The sequence below is a fragment of the Hyaena hyaena genome, unplaced genomic scaffold (genome assembly GCF_003009895.1).
Source record: "Hyaena hyaena isolate Hyena2069 unplaced genomic scaffold, ASM300989v1 scaffold_403, whole genome shotgun sequence".
Lineage (NCBI taxonomy): Eukaryota > Metazoa > Chordata > Mammalia > Carnivora > Hyaenidae > Hyaena > Hyaena hyaena.
In genome coordinates, this window is record NW_024081035.1 from 775,280 (window position 1) to 788,272 (window position 12,993).

Here is a 12,993-nt window from a genome sequence, read left to right on the forward strand (position 1 = left end):
TTACACAGGGTCTTCCTGTCTCGTTTCTCACGGCTGTATCCTCAGTGTCCAGAATACTGCCTGCTACATAGCGGACACAGGTTCAATAAATAGGTGGTAAGTGAATCAAGGAGGAATGAAGTGTCTCCCAACCCTTGCTAGTTGCAAATGTCTCAGGAAGACTATCATTCAGGGGTTGAGGCTCTCCGGGCTGGGGTCCAGAACCGGTCATGAGGCCGCTGCTGCCTCCAGACGCAGGACTGAGCCACCCCGATGAACGGGGGAGGTTCCCTGGGCCTGGCGTTTGGGGCTCTGGCAAACGTCAATAGTTCCGGGAAGGATGCTGCGAGTCCCAGTCTTGAGTCCCTCACCTCCGTGAAAATCAGCCCAAGGTGTCCATAAAACAAGCTTTCATTTTCAATGCTGGGGGCGGGGGGGCACGGGGGGAAGCCAGAAAGGAAAATTTGCACAGGGGATGCCACATAAGTCTTTAAAAGGTGGCCGCCAACGCTGCCTTCTGCGACCCCCCCATCCCCTGCAGAAAGTAGGCACGCGGCGTCCAGATTGATTTCCTTCCTTCCTCAAGGACCTTGGTGGAATACGGTACACTCGGGGGAACAGAAGATCAAGATGCGCGGCCGTTCGGGCTGTAATTAAATTTAATAGGCAGTTTATCCAGTTTGTAGGAAGATGACACGGAAGAGAGGGACAGAGAGGCGCGCTGGCGGCGGGAAATCATTTCACAACAGAGTATCCATCTGGAAAAAAAGACATTGCCCCGACCCAGCGAGTGTGAACGCAGCCTTCATCAGCATCCTACGGGCCTTACTTCATCACGCTCCGGGCCGAGGGAGAGAAGCCTGTCGTCCCTTCTATTAAAAATAATGCACCGCCGTCTTAATGGCATGTAAATCTAACTCACAATTATGCAAACTGAAGGGAAGAGGCAGTTAATAAAACACAAAATAACCTGGTGTTTTATTATACTGGTTGCTCGATTCATAGGCGTGAGGTTTAAAATGGCTTATATATTATCTGTCAGCTGCCGCAAACGGAGAGCCCTGCTTGTTTGAGCTGGTAAGGAAGGCGGGTAGGCGGAGCGCGCAGACAAGCGTGGGTTTTCCGCAGCATGTCCGAAACTGGGGTGGAAGGGGCGTGAGAAGCTGGGGGTGGTGGGGGAGGCCCTTGCTGACAGCTGAGGAGCTCCGCCAAGACCAAGGGGGACAGGCAGGCCTTCCTCAAACCCTCGCTCCCCCACCCCCTTGTCCCCACTTCCCCTCCCCTGCTCTTCCTCAGTGAGGGGGCAGGAGGGAAGCCCGGGCTCTAGGTGGGAGCCCCAGCCTGCCTTCCCAGAATGCTGGGGGGGGGGGGGGGCTATGGAGGCCCCCTCCCCCCCCCGCCATCTTTAGCAGCAGCAAAGCCCAACCCTGCCACGAAATCCAATTATACGGCCATTCTTGTCACGCAGAGGGGTCCTCCCCCCTTTTTTTTAAATCAAGGAGGCGATGCAAAATCTTCCAAACAATGAGCAGTTGTGTCTCCCAGGGAACCGGGCCGCACCTGCCGGGGGCCCCCCTTCCCTAGGCCCGAATTTGCCCGTCGACCGCCCGGCAAGGCCGCTGGCCACGGCGTGGGTGCAGGACGCCCCTGTCTTCCACGCCCCAGGTCTGCGCCCGCGCAACGGCCCCCAGTCCGTCTCTCACCGCACTCTCATCGGGAGGAGCTGTTCTCACCCCATTTGGCTGGGGCGGCGGCTGAGGCCCAGAGAAGTCACGTCATTTGTGCGAGATGCCCCGCTGTGGAGTGGGGGGCACCGGAGTCCCAGGAGGCAGCCCCGTGGCAGTGTTCGCGCCGCCCGCGCCTTTACGCCACGTCACCCGCCCTCCCGCTCCAGGGTCACCTCGTATTCTGCTTCCTGGCCCGAACTTGCGGTCTTCTAGCGCCTGTTGTTGCACTTGCGATGTCCCTCCTGGCTGGAAGTGCTGGATGCTTCCGGGAGGCGGCCAAAGGATCCCTGGCACCATTATGAAAGGAACATATGCGCCAGGCCAGCCTCTCCCTCTGTACGGCCAACAAACACGCCTCTAGGCACTATGAGGACATGGCCTTAGGACTGTACCAGCTGGGGGACGTCCGTCGGTGGGAGGAGGGAGGCACAGAGGCCCCCAGCACACGTCTAACATTCTCTTAGAACTGGATTCTTCCAACAGGTGGGGAAAGGCAGCGTGGCAGCCTTCCAGCCCCGTGGGGGCAAGGACTGGCATGGCGCAGCCTCTGGGTAGACAGAGCCGAGTAACAGCCGTAGGCGGTGGGAAGGGGGCAGTGATAAGGATCTGGAAGCCAGGACCTCCCCAAGAGTTTCTTGGAAGTCGGCCTACAAGCAAGCAAGATCTCCCTGAAGGTGACGTTTGAGGGGTGCTCCTGCACCCCCATTGCCTCAGATTCTGGACATGAGGCTCCCCTGGACAGCTGCAGCCCCTTCAGGGCTGGTGATCTTAGAGATTCAGGGGGACCTTAGTGGAGTGTCCGGGTACAGCCACAGGAATATACCAGCCAGAGGGTGTGGATCAAGGTTCCGGAGTATGTCCAGAGAAGGATGGATTATGGGGTGGACTCAGCTACTCTGAAAGGCCACTGATGGCTTCTGGAACTCCAAGGGCACATCTGAGAAAGAACCAGAGCTCCGCCCTGCTGACTGGCCAGGCACGGAACGGCCAGGGCTCACCCTCTTGGCATTGCTTCTCCTGCCTAGAAACCTCGCTTGGCTCTCTATTGCTAATGCTCATACACTTATTCCGCCAGCCAGCCCTGACCTGTCTCCTTAGGCTCTGCCTCAAGTCCTTCCTTTGCCAAACTCCTGGCCATGCTCATGCGATTCCCTTGACCGAAAATGTCTTTTCCTTTCTCCACCACGCAGTGAGATCCAGGGAATGCAGCACAGTGCCTAGAGGGCATTTTTCATTAAAAGCCAAAGACTTGTGATGTGTACTGCCAGAGGTTTCTAAAAGCTCGCAGAGCATGTGACAGCATTGGATTTTCAGCCAGACTTCACAGAAGAGCTGTCCGCACGGAAGGGTAAACGTTGGTGCACTCCAATTCCATGCTCGGCAGGTGTTACGGGTTGAATTGCGTCCCCCTCCCCCCAAAGATATGTCGAGGTCCTAATGCCCCGGAACTTCAGAATGTGACCCTATTTGGAAATGGGGTCTTCACACAGGTTATCAGCTTAAAATGAGGTCATGAGGTCAGACTCCATCTAGTATGACCGGTGATGACAGGAAACGTGGACAGAGAAAGATGCGCGTGGAGGGAGGGTGATATGGAAATGCAGGGACAGGAGATGATCACGTGAAGACAGAGGCTTGGAGTAATGCTTCTGCAAGCTGGGGAGTGCCAAGAATCGCCCTCAACAGCAGAAGCTATAAGAGGCAAGGAAGGATTCTTCCCTAGAGCCGTCAGAGAGAGCATGGCCCCGCTGACATCTTAATATTGGACTTCCAGCTTCCAGAGCTGAGAGATAATAAATTTCCATTGACTTACGCCACCCAGTTTGTGGCACTTTGTTATGGCGGCCCAAGGAGATGAATACAGTAGGGATACAGTAAACGTGTGTCAGAAAATCAAAGTGCAGTGATACACACAGGGCAGGTATGTTTACTGGCAGGAAACAGGCTCACCAAAGATAAGAGCTGGTTCAAGGTCAGACAGCTGGGAGGTGGCAGAGTGGAGATTAGAACTCGGGCCTCGCAACGCCCCCATCATCCACCGCCACGAGGTATATCTCTCCTGGGGGGAGGAGGCTGACTTCCCCAGTGTCAGGTTCTGATCCTTGGGCTGATCCCAGTGTCAGTTTTCTAGAACGAAGGCCAAGTCTGTAAATGGCCGGAACCACTCACAATACCCTTCTTTTTCTTACGCACTCGTTTCCTGGTAGGTCTTTTGGAGGTCTGCGTAATGTTTCTGTTGGTGGTCATGTTTCTGAGTTGACTAAGGGCTCTGTAAATCTCCACAGCGCAACCACACGAGCCCCGTGGAGGGCAGCGTATGTCCACACCGTGTTCATCACCTGCTCGAGAGGGCACCTGCCCATTTCACAGCTCTCGCCACCAGGCCCTGCTCTGGGCATGCTGCTGCAGCCGTCTCACTTAGCCTTCCCAGCAACCCCGTGGGGCGGGCACTGGGCAAAGCCACTTCTACAGAGGAGGGGCCGAGGCTCCTGTGGTGGATCCAAGGTCACCCAGTGCTGTGGCCCAGGCAAGACCCCAGGTCTACGAAGCCCCCAAACCCAATGACACGGTTGCTGGAGTTGGACCTACGGAAGCAGAGGGAATATCCTCGGAGCTAGGACGCTGCCTCTGGGTTGCTTCTTCATTCTGTTTTGGAGATTCCTCTAGAACTAGGGGCCCCTGCCCTGTTTCCCACCCTTCCCCTGGGATCCCCTCCCACTCCTCCTGGTTTTTGCAGGGGTGGTCATTGGTTAGGAATCTTCCCAAGGACACTAACTCTGAAGCTTGGAGGTGAGTGCCCTGGCCCAGGCCGGGCGTGGAGGGCGGGGGCGGGGGAGCATATGTTCCCGCCTCCCCACCCATTTCTGTTGCCTCCTTAGGCCTGACCACTTGTCCCAAATCTACCCTAATTTGAGAAGAAAAAGAACTACTCTTTCAAAGGTCTGTCGGTGGGTGGCTAGCTGCCTTTTTAATTCCTCTCTGCCCACTTATTCCAATGGCATCCGACAGGGATGCCAGGCTAGTGAAGACGGCAGGAAGTTCCCTCCAGTGGGAGCAACTGGCTGTCTAAAAAAAGCTCTTTATAAAAAAAAAAAATGCTCAACTCGGAGCTAAGAGCTTGCCGAGAATGTGTTATGGCTGCTGTTATTTATTTATATCCCCGCCCACTTCCAGAAAGGATTTGAAGTTGCTTACAATAAAAACTGAGCTAGATCTGTGTATGGGGAGTAGAAATGAAGAGAAAAGCCAGATGAGAGGCTGGATCAGAGCAGCCTTGATCCTACAAATGGGCAGAGTGCTTCTGGAAGGAGGTCGGCTGCACTCTAGTTAAGGATCATCCTTTGGAGAGGGAAGTGTGTTTCCATTTTCCCTGTTGGATCAAAAGAGGTGCAGAAAGTTCCCACAAAGTGCTTGGGATGATGGGGATGGACAGTGTCTCCCCAGAGAGAGGTGGACGGGGAAGGGTCCTTTTGGATCCCTCTCCAAAGGATGATCCTTGTCCCCAAGGGTCTGGGTGAGCCCCAGAGTCCTCCCGGGTCTGGCTACTCAAGTCCGGCTCATGGCCTTTGCCATGCACAGCATGGTCACCGAGAAGCTGGTTAGAAACACCCCCGCACCCATCACTACCCTGACCGGCTGAGTCGGAATGCGCACGGCAGTGAGACGGCCAGGTGCTGCCAGAAGCGAGCACGCCGGGGTTCGGGGAGCACCACTCGAGGTCCTCCCTGAGCCAGAGTCTTCCGTCTGGCCCCGTCTAACGCTGCTGCCACCCCTGTGCGGCCTCGTGGGCACCCAAGAAGCTGCCCCAAGGTGTTCTTGAGCCAATCTCCAGCAAACCCTCCGGGCCTGCCCCTGGTTACTGCTCCATTTCACAGAAAAGCAGTGACAGCACCCCTCCCCCAAAGTCACGTCCGTGAGCTCCCCCTGTGCTCACTGCTCTTTCTCTCTCAGCGTCACTGTTTCCTCTTTATCTTCAGGAGCTCTCACAGTCTCCTCTTTCCAGCATGCCAGTCACCCACCGGCAAAGGCTATACTTGGGTTTAAAAATTTTTTTAAATGCTTATTTTTGGGGGGGGGAGGCAGAGAAAAAGGAAGAGAGAGAAACCCAAGCAGCCTCCATGCTGTCGTCATGGAACCCGATGTGGGGCTCCATGCACAACTGTGAGATCATGACCTGAACTGAAATCAAAAGTGGGCCTCTTAACCCACTGAGCCACCCAGGCGCCCCAGATAATGGGATTTTTTAAAAAAATACATTTTCCAGCATCTTGGGCAAGCCACATGCTACTTAAGGAGGCCAGAACAGCATTCTAGTTATATTCAATCATTCGTTCGTTCATTCATTCAACAAATACTTAATTGAGTACCTATTATGTGCCATGCCGTGGAAATCGGTATCAGTGAACATAATACAAGCAAAACCCAGTTTAAAAAAATTGAAGTACTTCCTGGGTCGTCCATGACACGTCCTGGACCAGATCAATATATGCCACCAATCCTTGAGCCCACATCCTCTCCTCCTACCTTCTCTGCATATCTACCAGCAGCAAAAGCCATTTCGGGCGCATCAGGCACTCCCGCCTTCTGGGGGAGGAGTCACGCCTGGGCCTTCCCCAGCCCTGGCTTAGGGGTTGGACACCCTCTCTCAAGCCAGGCCATGGCCCAGTCACGGGCCCCCATAATGTTGGCTGGACTGTATAGCTGGATGGGTGCTTTTACAAGCCTGCCCCCTTCAGGTGACACTGGGCTCTGTCCAGGCACCTGCATGATTGGTGCAACCCCTCACTGGTTTCACTGGTCTCCCTCACCAGACTGTATGTCCCTCCGAGGAGCGACCTTCTCGTAGTCACTCGTGTCGCCAGTGCCTTGCACACAGCCTACAGACAGGAAGTGCTCAGTCTGTGTTTCTTGAGTGCACACAGGCTTGTGTGACTGGAGCGGGGGAGACATCCAGCCTACTCAGGGAGAGTGCAGAGGCTGCCACGCGGATGGGGGTGACCACTGCGTTGCCCCGCTCAATCCACCGGCATGTTCTGGGCTGAATTTGGGGGGACATCCCCTCCAGGGCAAGGGGAGAGGGAAGGAGGGAGCGAGCATGCACACAAGGCACCTACCCTCCCAGCAGCCTCGGGCGGAAGCATCTCTTACCGTGGTGTATTTACCCAGCTGGCAGAGCGACGGGAAGGTTTCCTGGTGAGCTTTTCGGATCTTCTCTGTGAGATCGTCCAGCTCAGCTGTCATTTCATAGCTTTCCGTGCATTCCTGCTTCGAAGGCTCCTTCTTTTTCTTGTTCCTGTCATTCCTGACAGCTGGAAATGAGAGAGAAGTCAAATCAGGGGTCACAAACGGCCGGGCCTGTGTGGCCTGAGCTGGAAGCTTCCATCTCCTGATGCTGCTGGGACTCACTCGACACTTAGAATAGGAACAGTGGGAAAAGGTGCCATGAACACATTTCCCAAGAAGAGAGGCTTGGCGGCCAGAGGGGCCAGGCAGAGAGGAAGGTTTGTCTGTGTGTATAACTCCCAGGTAATTCTTAAAGAGTGACTGTAAAGATCACCCAAAAGGCTAAGAGCCTCAGTTCGCTTGGATAGAACTTTCTATGTGGACTAGTCCTCAAAAGATGGATTTTTCAAATGCCCCCTCATTCCCACCCCCTTGTTCCCCCACCAGGTTCCAGAGGCTCCGAGGGAACCACTTAGGCCTGGGAGACACATTGCTGAACAAAAGCCTTGTTGCATCGTGATTCATGATTCCTAGCTAAGCCTTCTGGTTTTGTTGTTGTTGTTGTCTTTTAGTTTTCTGAATGGACTGACGCTTCTGAAGAGAGTCATCTTAAAGGCGATAGGACAGTGATTTTTGTCCCTTCATGCTTTTCTGCTTCCTAGACTTTTGGTATTAATCATATAATCGTTTATTATTTGTAAATACTATACTAATATATTACATATTATACACATCACATATAATATTTAAGTAAAATATTAATACTCATTAGTTAAAAAATTATTTTAAAATAATCATTTGTGCATTATGAGCCCCTGGCCTGAAACACGATTTGTCCATTCATTGGCTTTTTCATCTATAGCCGCTCGATTCCACATCTTGTCTGGCCCACTGACCCCTGGGCAGGGGGTGTGTCTTTGCCTCAGCACTTTCGCAGCTGAGCCCGGTGCCAGGATGAGTCGGGGCCCAGGATCTGGGGCTGCGGAAAGCCACGCTTCCCCTCACAGCACGCAGTGCTCAGATGACTTCAAGCCTGACTGTAATGCAAAGCTCTGGCCTCTGGGATCTCCTGGGGCAGGAAACCGAAACCCAGGGAGGCCAACAGGTAAACCTAGACTATGCAAGCCCCTTCGGGGAGTCTGCGTTCCCCGGGGACCTGGAGGTGGCCAGGCTGGACACCACCTGGCCGTGTATGCCACCGCCGTGACCTGCGAATCTGTGCTGCAAAATGACCCGGGTCATAATCCGATCTGCCCTAAGAGGATTTGGCTTGTGTTGCCTCCCCTGAGAGCACCCACGGTGATCTGAGAAGTGGCCGTTCCCGGGTCTACACTGTGAGGATCCCGAGGCCCCATATGGGGCATACTAAAATGTAGGCTTGAGGAACGCAGCAAGGCGCAGCAAGGCGGAAGGACAGGGATGGGGAGGGGAGGGTGTGAATGGTACTGAACGATCCCAGTGTCTGCATAAGTCACTTACTCCTGACAGGAAGGGAGGGCAGCCAGGGAGAGGAGTCCCATTTCTTTTTTTTTAAATTTATTTCTGAGAGAGAGAGACAGAGACAGAGACAGACAGCGTGAGCAGGGGAGGGTCAGAGAGAGAGGGAGACACAGAATCTGAAACAGGCTCCAGGCTCTGAGCTGTCAGCCCAGAGCCAGACGCGGGGCTCGAACCCACGAACCGTGAGATCATGACCTGGGCCGAAGTCTAACACTTAACTGACTGAGCCACCCAGGCGCCCCTAGAGTCCCAATTCTTGAGCACCTTAAGCACTGTACTGGGAACTGTACACCTCACTGAATCCCCTTATCAGGTAGGCGATTTTAAACTCATTTTACAGATGAACACACTGAGTGTCAGAGAGACTAAGGAATGTTTACACAGTCGACAAGTTCTTTCTTCACCTGGATTCACTCACTCACTCTGAAGGGAGTGGACATGTTTGAGAAGAAAACTCTACCTCCCCAGAGGATTTTCTGCCCCCAGGACTCTGAAACGACACTGTTCTTTGGCTCAGAACATTTCCAGATTAAGGTGAGTGGTAAAGACGGGTGTGAAATAACTTGGCCTCCAATGTATTCCTTTTCAGTGTAGACTGGCCAAGTGCCCAGACCATTCCTAGCAGGTGTGGGATGCAGGGGGAGGGCAGCATGTGGTTTAAAGCAGTTAGAAAGCAAAGAACACAGTCAGCAAAGGAGGGAGCATGAGGGAGGAAGGGGGTAGCGCATGGCAGTAGAGACGCCCCCGCGGCTCTCCTCAAGGATGGGGTCTGGATCTGTGAGGGGAGGCTGGGGTCTGAAGCCTTGTGTGTTCACCCCAGGCTCTCCATGCCGGTCAGCGGGCTTTCCTGGCTCCTTCCCATGACCCTCCTCGTTTGCTAACACAAAAGTCCTATCTGAGCTGTGAGGGTCCTTCTAAAACAGGGCTCTGAGGAAAGCAGTCTGGCAGTCCCTTGAAAAGCTCAACACAGAGTTACCACATGATCCAACAATCCCGTTCCCACCCAAGAGAACAGAAAGTAAGTGTGCATGCAGAACTTGTACACAAAGGTTCATGGTGGCCCTTCTCGTCAACAGCCCCACAGTGGAAACAACCCACTTGTACATCAACTGACAAATGGATAAACCACTGTGCTACATCCACGCAGCAGAATATCATTGGCCATAAAGGAGTGACGCACAGAGCCCACGTCACAACGCGGATGAACTATGACAACATTATGGTCTGTGAAAGAAGCCAGCCACAAAAGGCCACATGTTATGTGACTCTATTTATATGAGATGTTCAGAGAAAGCAAACTCATAGACAGAAGGCAGGTCAGTGGTTGCCAAGGGCTGGGGCACATGGAAGATAGGAAGTGACTGCTAATGGGACTTCTTGTTAGGGAGAAGTGAATGTTCTGGAATTAGACAGTGGGAATGGCCGTACAACCTTGTGAATATACTACAAACCACTGAACCGCATACTTTAAAATGATGAATGCTTTGCTCCGAGTTATACCTTAAAATAAGAACAAAAACCCAGCCCCTTGAGGATGCCACAAGTCACTGAATATGAGGAATTGTTCTGACTAGAATCAGAAACCAAGATGGCACCTCTGACCGCTTAACACAGCAGTGACAGTAATGCCACTTTTTGATTGCTTAGCAAGGACCAGCCGTTGCCTTAAGCAATTCAGGAATTCTAGTTCACTAAATTCCACAGTGAACCGGGTGAGGTAGGCATTAAAATTCCACTTCTACACTCTCAGAAGCTTGAGGCCCAAGATCACCCTGTTTGAAATTAGTCAAGCCAAGATTTCAGTGGAATATACAAAAAAGCAGACAGAGGCACCACACACACGCAATTACCCAGAATCGCATTCCCAGGCAAGTCTGTAGGACCTTGAGAAGTGTCTGTGCTTCTTAGCATTCTGCTTCACTGTCCCTCATCCACCCATGGCCCCCTGGCCCATTCCCTGGAAAACTCATGTGGGAAAGACAGACCTGGAGGTTACCTGGGAGGCGGGAGGGGCACTCGTGAGCTGCCCTCATGGAGTATCTGTACCAAGCCCAAAAGTGAGAGGTGAGGTCAGGTGGGAAGGGGACCTTGGTGAGCTAGCTGTAGCAGGGCACCGAGTGGGGGCAGTTGGGTTGTGCAGACGGCACCCGCCATTTGCAAAAATAACAGCTGTAAAGCCAGAGCTCTGTCTTCTGCACTTTGAGGCCCAAACTCGGACCCTCTTATCAGCTGACTGGTTGGCAGGGGACAAGCATGTGACACCACAGGCTCCCTTCCAGACAGCTCCTGCCCTTCTGAGGCAGAGCACCCCTCCCACTGTCTCCATGACCAAAGGGCCCCTGGGACTCTTGGGTACTCCTCTCCAACTGCAAGACACGATGCCCCCCTGGGAATGACACCCCCCAGCATGGAAAGGTTCCTAAGTTGATGGATGCATCTCATAAGCATGTGGCTTCAACAACTGCTTTGCTCAATGGTTTTAAACTGGCGTGGACTGCAGATGTGGTATCTGGGCTATGCATGGGGATGGCTCCCAAGAGCTGCCGTGATCCAAGAGGTGATGCAGGACATGGGGCACTGTGAGGGCCTAGGGACAGTGGCTTCGTCCACCTTCGGGGGACTCATGGTCAGCAGCATCTGCAGCAGGGTAGGGGCTTAACCCCTTGTAGGGTACTGGTGCGGGGCAGGGGGTGACGCAGGTGCTGCAGGGGGCCAGCTACCCGGGGCATACGCTGGCTCCACCACCATCCCAGGGGATTCCGCCCCTCTCAGAGCCTCTCCAAAGGCAGCAGCGCCCTCCCAGAGATGCACGGACAGTCTGCTAGGCAGGAAACAGCAAGTCTACCATCAAGGTGCATACGGCCTGCCATACAGGAAGAAGAACTGAAGGCCCTTCCATATGCAAATGGTGGACCCGAACACTGACGATCCGTGGGCTTTATCACAAGGTCCAGGACTGCAAGTGGCAGTGATGCTTCTCAAGAAGCCACCTGGTAGCGACCCCCAAATGAACAGATGGACTCATTTCTTCATTTTCTGGCCATTCATTCATTCAAATGGTGTTTGAGCATCTAGTATGTACCATCTGCTGCAGGGATGAAGTAACGGTGGAGCCACACAGGTGGTCCTGCTGCCGGAAAGCTCACTTACGGTGACAGACAGACATTCATCACCCAACAGCAACATGAACAATAATAATGAGAACATGGCATCGCTATTAGTGTATGTACCGGGACTTATCCCAGAGAACTCTTTCAACACTGAAACTGTTAATTCCAGACACCCAAGCAGCTATGGGGCACTTCCGGAAGCTTTCTATTCATATTAGGCCATTCAACAACCTCATGCCTATCATTATTATGCTTATTTTGCAGATGAGACAACTGAGGCACAGAAAGCTAAGTACCCTGTCCAAGGCCTTGCATCTTATAAATGATGTAGTGGGGATCTGAACTCACAAAACTTGGCATCAGAGTCCTCATTCTTTTTTTTTTTTTTTTTTAACATTTATTATTGAGAAACAGAATAATAGAGCATGAGTGGGGGAGGGGCAGAGAGTAGGGGAGACACGGGATCCGAAGCAGGCTCCAGGCTCTGAGCTGTCAGCACAGAGCCCGGCGTGGGGCTCGAACCCACAAACTGCAATATCATGACCTGAGCTGAAGTTGGATGCTTAACTGACTTCTTAGTTAAGTGCCCCCAGAGTCCTCATTCTTAACCACTGTGTTTGGTCACGGCATACACATTCACAATTCTACCACATGGTGCCGTGAAGGATGGTGCATGTGTACCACTGGCGTGTGTGTGTGTGTGTGTGTGTGTGTGTGTGTGTGTATGTGTGTGTAAGGGCAGGGAGGCCTGATCCAGGATGGGGAAGCTGGTGCTGGGGAAGGAGAGGACCAGCTGAGGGGAGCGAGGGGAAGGCAGGTGGGAGCCTAGGGAGTCTGAGCTGCACAACTGGACAGTCAGCTCCAAAGGCTGCCTGTGATGTTGGTGGCTGGGCTCTGGGTCCACTCCCACGGAAGTAATGCTGGCTGGCATGGGCACCAATTTGCCTCTGACGGACCCAGTAGTTGACCGTTTGCTTTCACACACAGTGCATCCCTGGAAGGCATGGTGGTGGTGGGGGGAGCACATACCTCTGCTCAGAGCCCCTATCACAAGGTGGGGGCCAATTACTCTTCCACAGAGCCCTCCCCTCCTGGTCTGAATATCTGGATGGCCAAGGTCCCATTTTGTCTCTGACTCCTAAAGGTTGAATACAGTTTCTGGCCCACACTGGGGGCTAAAAAACTGTTCTGTGAAGGCCAAGGTGAGGACATGGGGTCTGCCCTGTGTGCAACAAGAGCTCCCCGAGCCTCTTCCTTCCAGAAATCAGAGGCCTCATCTCCACGTCAGGGCCCACGGGGCATTCGAGAACTACTCTCCACCCCTGCAGTGGGGCCAGCAGGCTGATGAAGCAGGAGGGGCATCTGAAGGGTCATGAGTGTGATTTACACACCTGCGAGAGCCGGGCCTGATGTCTGCAAAGCGCTTCTCGGACGCAAGGTGCTCCATAAATTAT

At 53.4% G+C, this 12,993-nt stretch overlaps 1 protein-coding gene across 2 annotated transcripts in view; it reads right to left on the reverse strand.

The window, feature by feature from the left end:
• The window catches only part of RARB (retinoic acid receptor beta), a 168,600-nt gene that overhangs the window by 19,210 nt on the left and 136,397 nt on the right, over window positions 1–12,993 (reverse strand). For both annotated transcript variants that reach the window (XM_039251936.1, XM_039251935.1), the window contains exon 4: window positions 6,855–7,015. In XM_039251936.1, coding sequence (XP_039107867.1) covers window positions 6,855–7,015 — 161 coding nt within the window. The remainder of the gene's footprint in view (window positions 1–6,854; window positions 7,016–12,993) is intronic.